Source organism: Pleurodeles waltl, chromosome 1_1, assembly GCF_031143425.1.
Source record: "Pleurodeles waltl isolate 20211129_DDA chromosome 1_1, aPleWal1.hap1.20221129, whole genome shotgun sequence".
In the NCBI taxonomy this organism is placed as follows: Eukaryota; Metazoa; Chordata; class Amphibia; order Caudata; family Salamandridae; genus Pleurodeles; species Pleurodeles waltl.
Genome location: NC_090436.1, coordinates 656,955,148 through 656,975,955, shown reverse-complemented (window position 1 = coordinate 656,975,955; position 20,808 = coordinate 656,955,148). Strand labels below are relative to the sequence as shown.

At 44.1% G+C, this 20,808-nt stretch overlaps 1 protein-coding gene across 4 annotated transcripts in view; it reads left to right on the top strand.

The window, feature by feature from the left end:
* DTWD2 (DTW domain containing 2) overlaps positions 1–10,437 on the top strand; it is a 663,780-nt gene extending 653,343 nt beyond the window's left edge. For all 4 annotated transcript variants that reach the window (XM_069226809.1, XM_069226831.1, XM_069226798.1 and 1 more), the window contains exon 7: positions 8,604–10,437. In XM_069226809.1, the coding sequence (XP_069082910.1) occupies positions 8,604–8,774 (171 nt within the window). In that variant the 3' untranslated portion in view covers positions 8,775–10,437. The remainder of the gene's footprint in view (positions 1–8,603) is intronic.
* The last annotated feature ends 10,371 nt before the right edge of the window (positions 10,438–20,808 follow it).

Below are 20,808 nucleotides of genomic sequence, written 5' to 3'. Positions count from 1 at the left end.
GGAACACATCTTCTTCAGTATCTTTCTGTGGTGGCCAGGAGTCAGTGATTTTCCATAAAATATCCAGAAATCTCGTCTCAGTCCTACACAGTGGCTGACACTCATGGGAAAGTGCTGGACACAACCTGCATGAATTCCCTTTCTCCTCCTCAGAGGATTGTGGTTATTCAGATGATTCCAATATTTCTGACTCAGACCCAGATTCCTGTTTTGCATGTCTTTTGCCTTTCTGGGGCTTACAGTCTTGTGCATCCTGATGGTACCATACAACAGCTGGACACTGAGAGTCCTTGACTGCTGCCTGAAAAGGCAGTGACTCCAATGCAAAAGTAATTTCTCTGCTCAAGTATAGGTCTTTGATCAGTCCCATCAGAATCTGCATAGGTGTTTTTGTCCTTCCAACCAACTGGTTTGCTGTTAATCAGCCCTTGGAATGCACAGACTACCGTGGGCATGGATACCTCATTTCTGTGGTGGGGTGCCCACTGGATGTCATGACTGCGAAAAGCCTTTAGTACATGTCCGAGCAGGTTCTGCACCCAAACGTACTAAAGCTGCCGGGGTCCACCTTGACATAAAGGCTTTCCTCCCCTCAGTCTCATGGAGTGTCATTCAGATCCTACCGAACAATACCACCAAATATCCACTGCATCAACAAACAAGGCGGTGTGGGCTTGTGGCTCTGCCTCGTTTTGCAGTGAACTCCCTAGTGAGGGCTTTTCCAGGTGAATGCTTACCTTGCAGGCTTCATCAGTGTGTGAGTGGATGCTCTTTTTCACTTCTCCTTCAAAGACCACGAGTGGAAACTTCGATCTGAAGTGATGGACATGATCTTCTCCAGAACATGAAGTGTACTCAATGTGTTGACATCCTCTTCCCTTCAATTTCAGTGGGTCTTTCGGCCCCAATTCCACCTTAGTCAAAGGTCCTGCAAAGGGTGCTGGAAGATCAAGCAGAGCTGATTCTGATCGTCCTAGACTAGGCAAGGAGAATCTGATATTAAGGGTACAGTGAGAGATATGACCAGTCGTTCTAGTCTTGCATAGTAATATTATGGAAATTAGAATGAGCCTCCTAATAACAAACTTCATATTGCAATTACTGGGAATAGTAAAATAGAGAGAATGAAAGGCTATCTCCAATCTGCTGCTGGTTGAAAGGGTTCCATTTTCTTTTGTGAGGATCCCTCCATGCCCCCTATACTAGAAATTCTCAATTACAGTCTTAGGCAGACATTAAACTGTGTACCTGTTTAAATCAGCTACTGCTTTTTTCTATCTTGACCTGAAGGTAAAGTCGTTCACGACCAATGCAGAACTCTATCACAGCACTGTTCTGCTGGGTTTCTATTGGTTTGAGAATTCTGCTATTGGACATCATTTTGAGACGTGTCTTGGGTAGAGCATCAGGACATCCCATGTTTGAATGCTTTAATGTTTGAAACTTCAAGGAAGAATGGTAACCCAATGCAATTTCTTAGCGAGCTTGGGTAGAAATATGTTACAAAAGACACCAATCCCTAAACCAAAAAAGATCATTAATCAATATGCTGGTGGTATAAATATAACCCGGAAAACCTTTTATGGTGCAAATCTCTTTATTGACTATTTCAGCAAATTGTAAAACAATAAGTGCAGCTTAGCCACTCTGCCTCCAGTACTCCGGAAGCCGCCCATACCCAGTCTCAATGAAACAACAACCATAACCCCACCCCTCCCACCCCAACCAGGAACAGTATTAGCCAATAGTCAATATGCAACATATAAAATTCTCATGCTAAGTAGATAGCCTTTTTAGAGCTTCAAGGTTAGTTAGGTACCTTTGGTAGCTGTAGGTATTTGGGGCACATCAGCTCTTGAAACTCACTGGACAGGAGGTACAAAAAAGGACGCCAAAACTCTCGAAATGAGTCACTGTGTGTGGTGAGTGCCATAGTGAGCTTTTCCATGCCCAGCATGTGCCACAAACGATGTAGCCACCCCAAATGTGTGTGAAGTGTATCTTTGCCCCAGTATGCGAGGATATTTTGAATGGCTGCCCCCTGTGCCAGTCAGATCTTTTGCCCCCATTATAGATTTTAGTGGATATGTGAGAGCGTTGGGCAGGCCTAATAGGGTGTATGAGGGGAAATGCGAAAGTTGTGTCTCAAGGTGCAGATTTATATAGTCTAGGACTCTCGTCCAGTATTGTGTCAACTGCAGGCATTCCCATAGCAGGTGCATCAGTGTACCTGGGGATCTGCATCGTCTCCAGCAGTCCGGGCTTTGCATGGGGTCACTTTTGTGAATACGAACTGGGGTAAATTACCAATAGGCGATAATTTTTGTTGTGATCTCCACACTAGCCATACACCATACCATATGCCGAGCCCTGTAATGTACCTGCTTCCATTCCTTAGTCGTGAGGGACCTTCAAAGTTCCAGTTCCCATCTCCTCTGCCCCGGTGTTTTTTGTAAGACAGGAGCAAGTTGTAGGATGCCGTATAGGTCAGTGATAAGGCCTTTGTCCTTGATTTCCGTCAGGAGCCATTTTGCAAAGACAGTGAGGTGACTCTGTGCCCCTTCAAGCACTGCAGGTTGCATCATCCAATGCCTGATCTGTAGATATCGTAGCCTCTCCTCCTCAGGGAGAGAATGGGTGATCCACAGGTGTGGGATATGATTTAAATTTATCTCACCTGTTGTATATCCACTTCTTCTCTTCTTTTTAATACAACTGTGGTGCACAATTGAGTGATTACTACTCCTCATGCCCTATTGAAATTGCCAGTAAGTAGTACTTGGCAATGAAACATGTCAGCCATTCACATTAAAATGGTCTACACATTGGATTTGGTTTTAATCATGTATGGGCATGGAACACTTGCTAGGTGCCACATTTAACTCATTGTTAATGTTTTTGTGAGGATGAGAGTATAGGCTCTCTTCCTTTATGAGGACCTAATAGAGGCTGATATGTGTGTTTGAGTTAACACGTTACAGAGGCACACACGAGCAGCAGTTTTTGATTCAGTCTAGGTGTTGGTTTTATAGGAAAGCTGACAATGATGAGAAAGTGAGCAGGTTGGTGAGTAACAGTCAAGAAACTTGGGGTGGCTGCTTTCATGAGGCACTTCCTATACATATTTTTTCACACAATCTTTTTGAATAGTATTGATGTGAATATCCTCTGTCACCTGGCCTGACCAAAGCATCACACATAAGCATTGGGGTAGTTTACAAAAGGATACTGGAACTAGACCCTCCCCTATCATAAAACATTAATTGTACGAGTTTTGCTTTAGAATTGAATATATAGTGTGATTATGTCCAAGGGCTTGAATTTAGGATGACTGAAGCTGGGCATTGGGCTGGGCAGTTATTCAGTGATAGTAAAATGAAGCCATGGGCAAGTGGCCCAATAACAAAGCAGCGGTATTTGCGAAGGATGCAGAGCGGTGGTGAGATACCTAGCAAACACAGGAAGTCTTCAGTACATTGTGAAATTGAGTGGTGCGATGTGCCGGGCACCAAGCACTGAATCGGAGGCAGAAGGCCTGAGCATGACGGACACACTGACTGTCATGTGTGGGTTCCTGCACAACCCAGATGGATCAAACATTCATTCTTACATTCCATTAGCTGTACACAGGCTTAAAATCCACTTGTTTCAGTTACTCAAGCAGAGTCTCCATACTAGGCGACCATTTTGTTGGGCGACAGCTACCATCCCCTTTTTATATTTCAATAAATTTAAAATAAATTTTCTTCCAATTGTTTTCAGTATTTGTGCTATATTTCCAATGGTGTTACATTTAGCTTTCAGGTGTTCTGTTTGTATTTCCCATTTTTGTTATTATAATATTATCTGTTGGAATGGAAAAGTCTCTTGCATGGTGATGGATGTGCACCCCTGCACTGAGTGCACCAGCTGTATGATGTTCGGATCCTTAATGCTGATTTTTGTTGTCATGGGTGAACACACATGTGCGCCATGATATAGGCCTGTCTCACTGACTGCATTCTTTTTGGAACGGGAAGAGCACCCGAAGCGCTACTCTCGTAGTGATAAAATACTTTTGCCTTTTCCTATAAGTTAAGCAACACAAGCGTGGTGGTGGCAGCATACTGTGTTGTGATCAGTGGGAGTAAGCAGGTCCTTTTTATCTGTATCACTGAAGTGAGGCCTGGAAGCTCACTCATTCAAAGTTCCCCTGCTGTGTGCTTAAGACACCTTAGGCCTTCATTAGTTTGGTGTTGAGTGCTGAGCTCTGCATGTGTGGTACACATATACTGGGCATATATGTGTGTTCTCTGAATGGTACAATACATGGATAATGCAGTGCTGTGCAGTACTACTATATACTATATTCATGTGTTCATAATATATACATGTGTGCCTGTGAAGGGTACAATAAATGGATGATGTAGTATTGTGCTGTATGTGTATGCTAAATGCATGTGCTGAGTGTATGTGTGCCTGTGAATCGTACATTACATGGAAGGCTCTGGGTTCCCTTTTGTGAGACCTAGGGCTGACTGGAGAAACATGAGGGGAGGAAGTAGAGGAATCCCCATGAGCAGATTTGTGGATTGCTCCATTTCTGTAAAACTGGGATGGACACACAGGAGTACTGCAGAGCCCTGCTCTTCAGTACACTTCAAAGAGCTATCTTCGATTCAGAAAGAGGTCACTGAGAAGTGGGCTGGGCACATTTCAGGAAGGAAATGGGGCTGATAAGAGAATCATAAAGAGTAGGGCTGAGGCCCTGGTGTAACCTTTTGATACACATATCACCATGGCTGACATTGAGGTGTGAGGCTCTAGTCACTCATGTGGTCTGTGTTGTGGGGATCTGATATGGGGGTGCTCCTGCTGTGACAGACTACTTTCTAGATGAAAGGCAGAGTAGAGGGTACTTCAAATGGAAACTCAACATAGACTACAAATATCATTTAGTGTCAACTGTCAAGCAGCCAGTCGAGCTGTGCAAGGAAGAAAAGCTCTGCAAGACTTCTGCCTGTGACCAGGACTGTAGGGCCAAGGCCTACCAGTTTCCCAGCTGGGGAGTAAGGGGACGTCATCAAGGGATTTCACGACCACCTGACCCTGAAGCATGAAGTACAAGCACCTACCTGCTTGCTAAGACCAGTGTACCTTCTGAGAGAGAGGAGAGCACTGGAGAGAGCGAGGTCCAGTGAGGGATCCTGGTGATTGGTTATCTGTAGTGAGGTGTGCAGGGGTGTGGAATTTATTAAAATATCTACTTGTCCATGGGACAGGTTGTGTCATAAATCTAGTTGTCCTGTAACAAAATCTACTTGTCCCTTTGGTGCCATGTAGTGCAGTGGCAATTATGGCAGCAATCTCATTATGTAAGAACTCTGATAACAGCTTCTCTGATTATGCCAGGGCCACTACTATAGTAGGGTTTGAATACTTACAATTTTAATCCCTACTATAGCAATTTCCTTATTTTGCCACCTTTCCACAGATCTACATACTGGGGCTGGAGGCAGCAGTAAGCAATATTCCAGGGCTAGAATGCCTTTGAGTCTGCAAAGCTATTAACTTGCATGTTTTAAGGATTTTCACCAGCTCTTCTCTAATCTTTTCCCATAATGAGAAAGGTTGGAAATTCTCTCCTGACAATGGCAGAAGTAGAAGTTCTTCCAAGGCTGGGAAAAAAGTGGTTGGAGGGAAAGTGAACTTGTAAACGCTCAATGGATTTTCACATGAGCAAATCTACACATGCATATTTGCTCGTGCTAAAATACAGTTCATAAATATTTTCTAGGAGTACGATTTCCTGGTCTGCTTCTGTAAGTTCTTGTGAATTCATCAAAGCCACTAAGTCAAAGATCTATACTATGGGTGTACTTTGGTGACTTTCTTTAAAAATTGGGTACCTAATTAGGTCTGGTGTTAACAAAGACATTTGGTTTTCATTAAACTTCTATTTCTCTCTATCTATCGGCTGGCTTTACTGTGAGTGATCGTATGCTGCTCTTCCACAAGGAGCATAATGGCACACAAAGTAGTTTTGTTGAGTGCCAGGAACTACTATGGCAATCAGTGGTGTAACGAAACTGAGGGGCTCCACCCTACAAAGAACATGGAGGGCCCCCTCCAGACTCATTCAAGACAGGTGCTGTGCTGAGGGGGCCCCTGGAGGGTAGCTGCGAGGCCTTTGTTCCGCCACTCGTAGTAATGTGTGCTTATTGAGACCAAAAACCTTTTTTTTTTTTCTTTTTGACAGTGTTTGTTACAATGGTGAGGGTCTGGCAGCTCCTACAACAATAAAGGTACAAAAGCCATGTCAAAATAAGACACGCACTGACACAGGGGCAGCTCCTCTGCTAAGGTGGAGGAGCGTCACCCCACTGGTATTTTCAAAAATAAAATATAAAATGTTAATAACATATATTACGTTATTATCATTTTATTTATGCTTGTGGGGCGGGCGGGGCTGGGCTGGAAGGAGGGGACCCGAGGAGGGCTATGTGCACACAAAGTGCACATGTCTTTTTGGCCAGCCATGTTTCGCCGGCCAAAAAGACATGCGCATTGTGTATGTTCTCTACCCGGCTGTATAGCACAGCCAGGTAGAGAACATGCCCAGGCTCCAATTCCCAGTCTGAGCGGCGAAGCAAGCTGCTCAGACCAATCACGACGCCTCTGTCAACAACGTCATGATTGGATGGGAGACTGTGCAGCCAGGAAGAGGAAGAAGGTAAGTGCTGTTTTCTTTTTTTTTTATTTATTTCTTTTTTTTAAACCTCACCCGTCCCTTTGCGCCCTGTCGCGCCCCACTGCATTGACCAAATCAAAAGACTCACAAAAACTGTATGATCGGTTGGCTTTGCCAGTTCTTGTTTATTTTTATGCTTCACATAATCTTGTTGAAAATGGTTACACTGATTTTCCATTAGGAATATTTTTGGGAACTACTAGCATGCATCAACACGTTTTACTAAATGACGCTTCAGAGAAATAGCACTTAACATTTCATAGTAGCAAACTGTTTTTTCCCACTTGCATTTTTCTGAATATTTTATTTTGAAAGCAAAGAATCATCACTCCTGCTTATAAGCTTCTGCAAACATTTGCACCTAATCAGAAAGCATTCTGGGAGCATTATTCTTAGCCTCATATTGTGAAACCTTTCAAACGTGTGTACACTTTTTTTTTTTACTGGAAACATTCAGTAGTGCAGTGTGACCTTAAAACGTTTATTTACAGCGCTCACCCTAATAATGAAGGCTTTTCATGAATGAACCATAAATACAAGTTGAAACAGCATTAACACAAGGACCCACATAAACCTCAACTGCAGACAGTTCCCTTCTCTGTAAACTGGCAGTGAAAGAGTTTGTGCTGCAGGGGGTTGGGCTTACTTGTCCCAAGGACAAAATAAACATGAAAACATGTTACCCTTGACCCCAAACAATATGTCCCGGGTGTCAGGCGATACGAATTCCACATCGCTGGGTGTGAGTTGAGGGATGCTGTGCCGATCAAGCTGTAGCCCGTGAGCAGAACTAAGTTGGCGACCCGGTATGCCAGGGGGCTGCTATGTGATCAGGCCATAGCCTGTGTGTGGAGCAATATCAGCAAACCCTTACCCACAGGGAGGATCTCAAGGAACTTACCAGCACAGGAGGAGCATCAACAACCCCACAACCTCTTCAGGACCAGTTGTGAGGAACTCACACAGGGCACTTTACTAGGGACTTGCTAGTAAACCAGATGTGTCAGTCATGGATAAGCTAAACACCAATACAATTTAGACAAGGAGCACTTGCAGTGGACCTTAGGACTCTGGGCAGTGGTAGACTGCCCAGAGTCCTAAAGTCAGCACAGATCAAAAACAGGTCAGAAGCAAAAAGACAGGGGTAACCACGTCAAGAGCCAACAGGTCTAACCCACCTTTACATGTTCAGATCGAACACTTGTAGCAATGAAAAAAAATGATTCTGATCAGTCCAATGTGTATAGATTGTGAGTAGGCATATTTTAATTCCTTTATTTTAGATTTCCTTTCCAAAAACGTACTTTGCTTAACTTGCATATCATATGTAAATGTTACGGTTCATTGCTGTTTTTTTTCAAGTGAGAGATGTATATTCTATTTCCATGACAAGCAGAAAGTATGAATGTTAGTTCTATATATTGGGGTCATAGAACACAATTTTCTGCCTTGATAGCCGTTTTGTATGAGTAACAGCCTAATTATTCTGTCTTTTGATGTCTGCGGACTAGAGCTCTAGACAGTTTTCGCAGTGTCATTCCAAAACACTGCTCTGCCTCTCTCTACCTTAATATGCTCTATGTCCCCATGCGCGGATTGGTTTTAGAGGCGGTGACATTAATGTATGAATATTTTAAAAAGAGATTGATGACAGAGCTTCTTGAACAAAAGGAAATTTATCTTAAATTCACATGTTGAAACACTATGATCATACGTCCATTGTTCTAAGGCTTCGCCTAATTTACTGTCTACATTTGTTAAACTGATGGAATGCCTAAGTTCATGTCTGTGTATTAAGTCATCAATGTTCCTTGCCTTTTTCAGATTTTTTGTTAGATGTTTATTTTTTCCTTTTCTTTCATTTTTGTGACAGACTATACTACGCCCTCTTCAAGCGTTGTGCTCATTTCAGATCCAGCACGGCGCCCAGATCCATCACAGCAAGGAGCATCTTCTGAAGAATGGTCTATATGACAAGCCCATGCCAAAGAACAAGCGCAAACTAAAGAAAATGGAGCTACTCGTTAACAATGTCAAAATTTAGTGAGCAGGTTTGAACAAGCAAAGCGTGGACCATCGAGTATTCCTTGTCAACAAATCACGCCACCGAATTTACAAGTGTGTGTGTAAAACACATTGAGATAGGAGACTGGTTATACTGAAGTGCCAACATTGTCGATTTTTGCAAAAGACTGAAAATGGTGGGTTGTATCGTGCTGAATAAGAAGTCGTTTACAACTGCATTGTATTGCGAGATGAAAGCTTTTGTTTATTATTAAGCGGAAGCAGGGGATGTATAAGAAATGGGAGGTTTCAATTATTCGGGTGTATGTGAAGATCATATGATGTAACAAGCAGTGCGGTACCACTAACGGATTAGTGTAGTAATCACCTAGTGGGGTTCAGTGCCGATACCAATGCTGCAGAGAAGCCTGAATTCTGTTGTCTGACATAGCTAACTTGAGCCCCCCTCATAGCAGGGAACATCATTTGCTTTGTGGTCTGCCGTAGGAAATAATGCCTGCCACCTTCCAACAATGTTGTGAGAAGTGCTAGAAGAGGAAGGGTACTAGTTAGTACTCTGCGGGTTGTAATGTGGATTGGGTTTGGGCCGGGGGAAGTACCAATAAGTCATCCTAAAACCTGCGAGAGTGTGCGGGTCCCTTGTCTCCCTGGTAATTATGGCAGACATCAAACAGCCGGGTTGGCCACTGGTGTAAATTACTTCGTGTAATACCTTTTTTTATGCCAGTGATCGCTATAAGAGCAGAAGTGACCACTACCCTCTCAGGATGGACGGCATTTATTGTGTGATGAGACCATTTTTAGTTAAGCTGTACAAAAGGATCAAGATGAAATAATTTTAGTTTCGTTTTACTTGTTGCTCTATGCTAGGTTCACCCTGTTGGGAGTTTCTTTAATTAGCACTGCTCAGAACCAGATCATGTTTTGTTCTTTTGGTTTTTCATGACTATGGCAGCGCTGCACCGAATGTGTTCTCACAAAGCGTACAGGACTGGTACTTTCCAGAATTAGACCAAGTGGAATATTGATTATGCACGCATCGGTATGTGCGACTTTCTATGACCTGGCTTTGAAGATGCTACATGTTTTTGATAAGAGGTTGTTCCTCTGAATACACAAAAGCAGACATTATGCCAAATGGAGCCCCGGACCCTTTAGGTCTATCTACTTTGTATCTAAAACCATATCTAGCGGGCTTTTCCGTGTAGAGGACGGAACAGTTGGAGGGTCATCTGGCGTATCTCTGTTTTTCCAAAAGTATATTCAGAGACACAAAATACAACTAAGCAAACAAATGCGCTTTTTGGCGAAGGAAGACTTTTTCCAGTCTTTCAGCCTCCAAAACGTATCCTCTGCCTGGTTCCCGAAGTTGCTCGTGTGGACTTTACTAATTTATGTGACCAACAGTTGTAACAAACATTCATTGCAGTACTTACTCATTTGTAATGCTGCCTGTGTTGTAGTTTAAGCATTAGTCATTTGTTATTTTTTTAATTGTTGACATTTTAAAACGTGTTATTGCTTATCTTTTAACGGCTAGTACGTGAGTTGTTAAACGTGAATGTAACATTACGACATATCACCGTCCTCCTGTTCTGGGATCTTTCTATTGGTCGATTTGACAGTCTGAGCAGAGTTTCCTGTTTCATCCTGTCTAATAAAATTACGTTTGGATGATTCAATTTCTATTAATTCTGTAATGTCAATGGCATTGTAATAGAAATGACCATGGTTTCACAACATTATGCTATTCAGCATATAATGAACGCTCTGCTGCCTGGTAACCAGAGGATGCTGTGCAAAATCATACACACCAGTGCTTCGCTGCGTGCATCAGTCAAAGACGGAACATTGTGTTTTTATCCGTCCCCCGCCTGCTGCTGTTCGGCTGCCCCTGTCAACTCTTCCCTTTCAAATATGGTTGCAAGACACATAGTGTTCTCTGGGTCTTTTGATGCAGTACATTTAGATCTGTGACATTTCAGCAAATTTCTTCCTGACACATACAACTTCTGGCGAATCAAATTGTAGTGTTGCAAATTCCACAAAAGATGGGGGGAGCATTATAAAAAGAGTCTGGGAAGTTGTGTTCTGCAGTGCATTTCATTGTTACACGCCAACGGACCAAAGGTTTGTGCGTCAGAGTCCAGAGTGGAAATGGTATCTTCTAACAGTGAGAACAACATACTATTCAGTCTAGGAAATACATTGCCTTTCACTTGAAAATGAACGTTCAGTCTATATCAAGTATACATACAATGTAGTCAGAACTTTGAGCCATACACTTTGGGCCTGATTCTAACTTTGGAGGACGGTGTTAAACCGTCCCAAAAGTGGCGGATATACCACCTACCGTATTACGAGTTCCATAGGATATAATGGACTCGTAATACGGTAGGTGGTATATCCTCCACTTTTGGGACGGTTTAACACCGTCCTCCAAAGTTAGAATCAGGCCCTTTATCTTTTAAACACGTCATGTACACATAATGAGAGAAGAATCACATTACCCGAGGTGTATCCGCTACAGTTGTTTGTGTGTGTTAATCCAACCAGTCGTAAAGCATGCACACCTATGAGTGGGACTGTAAGGTATCGGCCGGTGTAACTCGCTGGTACATTAAATCACCGGTCCTGTCGTCATTGGCTGCAGGCATTTTGGTATTCATCCAGACTATGCTACACCATTTCAGCTTAAACTGTACTAGAACACAGATCTAAAATAGGAGTGTACGCTTTATTTGGTGGGAGAAACACAACCTTTTTACTACATCAAATGCTGGTTTAATTTGAAAGATGTGCCCACCTAGCATTTGTACCAAACCTCGACTAAATGCAGTTAAACCGTTAGGAAAGATAGCTTAATTTCAAACTGCATAAAAAAGATAATGTGCTTTAGTTGGACTTTTTGAACAGGAAAGCCAAGCCTGGTGTGCATAATTTGTGGTGATTTAATCAACTGAAATAACTCAATGCAATGACGAGCTCTAAATTAGCGTCTGAAGGAGCCATGTTGTTGAAAATAAAATCTTGGCAGGTGCTCATATATGTCCACTGCGATTTTGCTTTTAGCCGGGTGATAATCCACATTCTGTACCACGGCTCCACACAATACCATAGTCGTTGATTCAAGGCATGACATGTAGTGTTGTTACATTTAACTACTGGGTTACAATGCTGTTATATTTATTCCGCCCTTTGAATGAGACACTTACTGGTCCCACGAGATATCAGTTCTGACCTTACAAGTGTCTTGTGTGGCTCAATATGGAAATCATGACTTGATGCGGCTTTGTGCTGTTTCGGCAGTAGTTACAGGCAAGTTAGCGAGCTTATGTACACACCGATTTTTGGGCTAAAGGCCAGTGGAGATCTAAGAGAGAGTGAACTCTAGGTGGAGTAAACGTCACAAAATTTGAGACATCAGAGTGAGGGCTCTGAATGATCATGTGTTTTTGTGCATTAGAGGAAGGCTATGCCTGCTTTTTTGGATGTAGCTTTGCTGTACCAGAGTGTAGCTGTAAAGTTAAGTAAATATGGGAGGGAAGGTTTTTTTTGCTTCTGTAACTTAATCTAGATGAATTCGCAGTATGGTGTTGGCAATGTTGGATGAATGTTCTAGGGCGGAATAGGCACTGACAAGCACGAGTTTGTGAGTTTGAGGATTTCATGAAGACTAGGTGTGCAAGTGCATCGAGATGCACATCGTCGTGCCTATTTATTCAGTTGTGATGGCAATAAGTTGTTAAGTGAGTTATGGGAAATGCATGTCTCAGTGAGTACTCGATGTGTATGACAGGTTATCAGGAGTGTGGCCATTTTAAGGCTTTATCAGGCACAAACAGGAATTTGTGAATTGGGAAAGAATGCTTGATCCTTCAAAGTTATAACTTGTTTATTAGCATTAGCAATAATTGAGTGACACAGTAGAAACCCAGAGGGAGATGCTACTACCACTTCCCAGCCAACAAATTATCCAACGGCTGTAAGCCCAAACCTTCTCTAACAGGACATAGAGCTAGAAACTCCAAGTAGAAAAAAACCTAACCCACAATCCATGCCTGGCTCAAGGCAAAAACCACACACAACCCGTTATACCTGCTAAAACACAACAAAACAGTCACACACAGCTACACTGAGGAGAGCAGACACAATAACACAAGGCAAGCAAAACACCACTCCGAAAGAGATGAATAACACAACCACAATACTAAGGAAAAACAACTGGAAACAAAGTACTTTGTAGCAATGTCGTCAAACTTCATATACACTTCACCACGTGTCCACTTTTTGTAATATTTTTAACTACTGGAGCAGCTACTGAAGGAGAAACAACAATTCCTGTTGAATATATGTCTTCAAGAATGCTTCATGTCTATTAAGAATGACATTTACGAAGCCACACTTTTGCAAGGTTTTGCCACAGGCTTGTAGTTTTATAACTGCTGACACAGGTGGATGTGACGTAGGAGTGTTTTTGACGCAGGTGAAGTCATAGCAAAGAAGTAACTGCTGCAGTTGCTTGTCATCCACCAAAGAACACTCTACAGTTAGAGAACGTGAAATGTTGGCTGGTATCTGGGACTTAGGCTACTTCTAACAGTATATGTGGGGTCCTGAATTGAGTCGTCAAATGGACAACAAACTTCTCATCAAGATTTTTACTACATGTGGTCTGTTTAAGGCTTTACTCTTATTGCAATAAAGTCCATACCTCTTCTTCATCATAACTGCTGGGTTCAATAAGAGGCTGGGGTGAAGAATAGAGTTGCATATTTATTGAGCAGGGAGCCTCTGCTTTAAACTTTTGATATTGAGTGAGTGGGATAGTAATGCTGTAGCATGAGTGAATCTTTAGGAGTTTGGGGCCATCTTGATCTCTGATGAGCCCATCATGTAGATTCCCACATTTACAGTTAAAGGCCAGTTTTTAAAAAAGTCATAATGTAGTCCTCCACCGGTTCAATTACTCCTTATACACACTGAATGGAGGTGGGCCTAATGATTATGACACACACTGAGTGAAAAATAGTTATCCAAGTCCTTAATTGAATTTGTGAAGGCATCCAACTCCTCCACTGCTCTTGGTTTGTTCTCCATCTGGTTGTAGATTCTTAACCCTTCAGACCCCAGTGTGTACTATAAAGTCTGTTTTGTTGCTGAAAACCTCTCATACTCAGTTCTTGACAAATGGTTCATAAAATGCTTCCAGTCACTTCATGACCGGGTCACAAGGAGAAGGAAGAAAGCTTGAAAATGAGTAAGCATGTAGGTATGTCTGTGCAGCACACAGAATGCCACATAAGCAAGGTGATCGCAAAAACCAAGACAACGTTGCAATTCCTGAAGAGTAACAGAAATTGGGACAGAATTAATTGCCTGAGGTGACACTACATAGATAAATAGTAAGGCTGTTGACTATCACAGGGGAATAAAAGGCAAGTGACAGATACATGCTTAAGGAATTCTCTTGGAACTGTTGTACCCCAGATAGGGTAAACAGACGGGAAACTGGAGGTAAATGTGTAAAAAACAAACCCTTTGTAATATTATTTAGATTGTAGGAAGCTGGCCTGATGAGTAGTGGACACCTCTGAGTTTGTCGTCCTATACCAGGTATCCCCTATTAGTGAAGTGCATTTGTGGGCAGTGTCTAGGAAGCCAGGGCTTTCTAGAGGTAGTTGTGGATGAGCAGCCAAGACTTATCTAGGAGACATGCAAAGTCTATGCAATACCACTATAGTCACACAGCACTATCACACATGAAAGAACCACTCAGCGTTACAAAAATAAAGGTACTTTATAATAGCAACACAACACTAGAATACTTATAGGCAGTTCCCCCCCAACTGGAGGTAAGTACACACTAAGTATATACATAATAGCAATCAGTAAGGAGCATAAAATCTACAAGCATTTGCAAAAGTATTAGAAAATAGTGAGGGCTGTAAGGGAGGACCAAACCATATACTAAGAGGAATGCTAGATATGGTCCCCCACCAAAGGATGTAGAATCATTAGAGGGGAGCTGGAGGAACTAGTAACCCCATGAGGTAAGTACCAGAGTGACCCCCAGCCACCAGGAGAGCAGAGATAAGTACCTGGTTTTCCACAAAACTAACAGGAGGACGTAGGAAGACCCAGACCAGACTGGAAAAACCCAAAGGTGAATTCTGGCAGAAGAAGACCTGCAAAGTAAAGGGACCAAGTCCATGACAAATTGTCAGGTTGTGGCAGGAGCCACTACCCAGCCTTCTGTGGATGCAGGACCAGGTCAATGGGGGAAGAAGACGACCAGCTGTGCAGCGCAGGAAATGAAGAGAAGTACCTTAAGTGATGCAGATGGTGTCCCAAGATGGCTGTCGGGTTGCAGAGGGTCAGTGGTGCCAGAGAACTACAAACAAGCCTTGGCAAATGTAAAAGAAGAAAAAGGAGAGTTACAAGAATGAAGAGGCCCAGCAAGGTCCAGGGGAGTCCTAGTTGACCCTCAGCAGTCAGGAGAGTCACCAGTAGCAGCTGCAGCCCTCACAGGCAACCCACTGGCAGCAGGCGCAGCAAACCACAGTGAGGCCCAGCTAGCACACCTGGAGAGGAGTCCCATATCGCTGGAGCAGCAGAGAGGAGACTGTGCTTGGCATGAAGAAGTGCTGGGGGCCGGGGCTACACTGAGCCTGAAGATCCCTTGGAGCAAGAGCAAACAAGCCTTGGTAGCTGCAAGAGTCCTGTGCAAAGAGGTACTGTCTTGCAAGGAGAGGCAAAGGCTTACTGTCTCGCAAGTTGGACAGCTGGCAGAGAGGCTGAAGGGGACCACTCCAGACCACCACTTGTGATGCAGGATCTACACAGTTCTGGAGAAGAGCAGATCCACACAGCCGGTCGTCGTTGTAGTTGGTGCCTGCTGAGCAGGGGAGTGACTCTCACTCCAAAGGAAATTCCTTCTTACTTCTTGGTGCAGGCTGAAGTCTCGCCAACCTCAGAAGATGCACAGCTGGTGAACTGTTGCAGTTGCTGGAAGAAGCCAGAGAAATAATGTTGCAAAGCGTAGTCGTCGCTGAAGTTGCAGATTGTTGGTTCCTGAAGAGTCCAGTTGCAGTTACATTGATTTGGTAAACGTGGCGAAAAGAATGGCTTTCCTACATAGATCACTTAGTTGACACAGGACGTCAACAGTGAACTCTTCATGCTCAGCGACAATGACTGGAGATCGCAAACTGCTGTGGTCTCCAAAGGTAGGCATCACACACGGGTCACGCATTGTGACCTTCAAGGCTATGTAATAACGTGGGAGTACAGAGCCTGAAGGAATGCTTCTTGCATCTCTGTTGTACATGCCTAAATTCCTTGGAGAAGCAAAGGATGTGCATCTGGCAGTACAATAAGAAAAGTGAGAGATGGCAGCGACAGAGACAGCAGCAGTGGTTGTCTTCAGTTGAAGGAGGTACAATGAACCTCCCACAAAGACGTTTACATTAATGTGCATGCAAAGTACATATGCTAGGCAAATTCACAATGACTTCCAATGCTCTAAAATTTATGGCAGCCTTAAATAAAAACAAAAACAAAGATGACGTGGTCCAAATACTTGAGAACATTCTAGTACAGGATAGAAATCCAGAACTGTTGCCAATTTCTCTCCTAATCTGCAGCTGCCACAACGTTTTTAATTCCAAACATTTCCTAAAAAACATAGAACTAGGTCCTACAAATAGAGCACACCTTACCCAAATCTGTTCCTGGCTTAAGGTGAGAAATAGACACAATAGTTCCCATCAGAGCTGCTCAAATTTATTGACCCTTTCCAAAGGATGCACTGGCAGGGACACTCTAAAGGCTTTTAAAAGGTCTAGGGTGAGGAACCTATGTGTATGAGATAACTTTCTCTGGCAGTGCAAGTAGTTGAGATGCACTTTGGGTCAACAGATAAAAATCCCTAATTTTACAAGCTTTTTCCTTGTGATTTGTTTGCAGAAACATCTGACGCATTTTTTTTCATGCTAGAAGGCCATAAAACACTGTCCATCTCTGGAGTTGACCAAATACAGAAACCCCTAAACTGTTTGTGGTCTAATGTTTAAGAACAGTGGTTCCCAACCTTTTGACTTCTGTGTATCTCCACTTCATCAATACTGGAACCCGGGGACCCCCACTGAACCACTATTGGAATCCGGGAACCCCGAACTGAGTCATTACTGAAAGCTGCGGACCTAATCTGTTAAAATTATTACATTTTTTTTAGGAAGTCGCTGGCCCCCTGAAGATGGCTTTGCGGCCCACCAAGGGTCCTCATACCACATTGGGAGCCACTGTTTTATAACATGCAAGCTTAGAGTGGCAACATCTGTGCCGTCTACACCTACAAAACACTGATTTGTTGTCCCTTTCCTGTGGTTCCTTGGCAAGCACATCCTTAGGGCTGTTAGTATGGAGAGGATGAGGAACCTGTGTATATGTAGTAACATCAAGCAGTCAGAAAGCCCTTTGGGTCCGAAGGTAGAAACCTCTCATGTTTCGCTAATTCTTGCCTTTTTCTAGTGATATTTTGGCAAATATTTCTGATAACATATGTTTTCATGCTGCTTGCCAATAAAGTTTACCAAATATTTCATGATAACCCTAAACTATGTGCTATTTAATGTCTTAGAAAAAGCAAACACAGAGGTGCAACACTCAGGTCTTCTATAGCTGCGAACCACTGATCACAATCAGGACGTCTTAATCATCTGTTTGCGGTTCTGCTCTTTTTTAATGGGTTAGGTCATGGGTACTCACAAACTTTTTCTCGGGGGCCAAAATTGCAGTATGGTTTGCGGCCGAGGGCCACACTGAAGTGACAGCGGGGGGGGGGGGCTTAGAGGGGGAACAACCACCCGCCCCTTTTTCAAAACAATGCTAAACAATGCTGTATTTTGAATCCAGGTATAACTACCCCTACCCCAGTAACACACACTGCGCCATCTGCACACAGCGCCATCTGCTCTCACCCCTACCCCAGTAACACACACTGCGCCATCTGCACACAGCGCCATCTGCTCTCACCCCTACCCCAGTAACACACACTGCGCCATCTGCACACAGCGCCATCTGCTCTCACCCCTACCCCAGTAACACACACTGCGCCATCTGCACACAGCGCCATCTGCTCTCACCCCTACCCCGGTAACACACACTGCGCCATCTGCACACAGCGCCATCTGCTCCCACCCCCACCCCGGTAACACACACAGCGCCATCTGCACACAGCGCCATCTGCTCTCACCCCTACCCCAGTAACACACACTGCGCCATCAGCACACAGCGCCATCTGCTCTCACCCCTACCCCAGTAACACACACAGCGCCATCTGCTCTCACCCCTACCCCAGTAACACACACTGCGCCATCTGCACACAGCGCCATCTGCTCCCACCCCTAGCCCAGTAACACACACAGCGCCATCTGCTCTCACCCCTACCCCAGTAACACACACACAGCGTGCACACACACAGCGCCATCTGCTCTCACCCCTACCCCAGTAACACACACAGCGCCATCTGCTCTCACCCCTACCCCAGTAACACACACACAGCGCAATCTGCTCTCACGCCTACCCCAGTAACACACACTACATTAAAAACAAATAAATAAATAAACAAAGAGCCTTACCTGACTCAAAGCACTGTAAAGATGCCACAAATGTAGAACAGCAGGCAGGCAGGCGGGCAGCAGACGTGGAGCCAGTGACAGGAAGCAGACGACAAAGCCCCGTAAAAGTTAGCTGCAAGCGCTGACTTTTATGGGGCTTTGGCTTCCAGGATCATCAGGGTAACGCCATAAACAATGGCTGCCATACGTAAACATAGAGGAGGGCCGCGGGAGCATGTGCAAGGAAGCCACTGTTGCGCATGCTCCCGCGGCCCTCTTCTATGTTTACATACTGCAGCCATTATCCTATGGCGTTTGTTGTGCGTCTCGCGGCCCGCCAAGGTAGGTCCGTGGGGCCGCTGGCGGCCCGCGGGCCGTACTTTGAGTACCGTTGGGTTAGGCAAACACCTCTGCGATTGGCACACACAGGGGGTTTCGTTTTAAAATTGTTTCTGCAGAGGTCCAAGCTAGGTGATATTATAACAGCTCCCAGATTGTTTCAGAAATGTACTTTCAGGACGCTTGCCCTACCTTGTATTGTTAAAATGTTGTAGAAATATATTTAAGCAGCCTAGTAAATCAGACACACATGCAGCTACTGGCCCTATAGATCCAACTCTTTACATCTGGTTTTGTGTTCTCAACCTAATACAAAGTACATACAGTTGTTTTTTTCTTCGTGGAATGAACAATTTCATATTCATATTGGCCTGACGAAGTGCCATCAATGTTCAAATGCAGCTGTTGAGAGGAGAAAGGAAAGGAAGACCATGTATTAGATTGGATTATAGAAAGACTTTGTATTGTCAAGTCCAAACCTATTTGAAATACAAAGGCACACAAGATAATTATTAATTATAAAGTTAAAATAATTTAAAAAATAATGTGAATGGCAAACCCCTGCACATTGGAGATTGAGGAGTTTAGTAGTTCGCTATATTCGTTTTGGCAATAAAAGATCAGGGAATGATGACAACAGCATGTTTATTGGGGCATGTCTTTCTAAATGTTAAAGCCAAGTGATACGCATTAAAAATGTATACTTAAGGTGAAGTTAAACCTTAGCTTGTACAAAGATAGCCTTTTGTGCCAGTCAACAAAGACAACTGTAAATACAGTCATTAATTAGAAGCCTACCCATTTCACCCTGATGTATTCCGCAAGAGTGTTACAACTAAATATGTGTTTAAAAAAACTTGCAACAAATGTGTTGTCTACCTTTCAATTTGCCCCAGGCACCAGACTGGATCCACATTTTTTCCCATCAGTACCTCTGTGAGTCAAAACAGGGCATCGTGCGACTCTGTATCAATGTCGTCCACCAGATGTGACATCAACGGAGTCCATATAATCCCCTCTCCAAAGCTCTGAGATCAATTCCTTCTTTTCTGTGCTTCCAACTTGGTTCCTCAGGCTGTTTTTGTCCTACCACAACCTTTTTTCGGTCGAAGGAACGGTTTGCCCCCTTTTTCCCATGTCCTCAGGGTTCAAACTTTGTGGGTCCTATGGCAGGCAGATGTCAGCCACAGACGCTCATACTGTTTGTATATGGTGCCTCAGCGAACACCACGACTCTGAGGATGGTGCCTCCGGCCGTCACCTTCGCCTGAAGGCGTTGCAAGAACGTCTTGTGAAGATCTTGGTGGCATGACTGGCAGAGGCCCTGCATGGTCTTCAGTCTCGTTCAAGACCCCAGGAGCGATCGCAAGGCAGATCGAGGAGGATATGACATTGAAATGCAGGTGGTCAAAGTTCTCCGTTTCCGATGCCCTCTCCCAGCCGAGGAGTCGGTGCATGAGTCCACGTGCACCTTCCTGTTTTCTCTGGAGCCAGGGCGACTCTGGCCCAGATGCCAAATTACTATAATTCCCTTCATGCCATCTTTGGGTCCCTACCTCCCTTTGGGGCGCTTTAGAGCCCTAAAGAGGTGAGAGGTATCCTGCCTGAATCCACGTTAATGGGTTTGCCCTCAGTGTCAGTTAGGCCCTCTGGATCCCTACTTGGATCCATGCCGGCTCTGGTGCACAGCCCTTTGGTGTTCCCACCTGTGACTCTGAAGTTCAGTCAGCCGATGCTGATAGCGAGATTGGTGGTGCCGACTGACACCGAGTCTATCACCCTCTCTGACGCGCACCAACAGAGCAACAGACGGAGGCAACAGTGGTGCCGTCCAGCTCGGCCACATTTTCCCGGCATTCTAAATAGTCTCTTGTTGTTTATCCTACAGAGGAAGATGCTTTTGGAGGTGAAGGAGAGGAGCAGGCGTTTAGGAACCCCATAGACAAGACTGTCCAGCCTCCTCTAGACGGTAGTTGACTGACAGAGCTAGGTGAGGCTAATGATCTTGAGTCCTTGTCGGCTTCAGACCTCCTTTCCCCCCCCCCAGCCTTTCTACAGAGGTGAGCTCCTCCTTCACTGAGGTGCTGAAGTGGG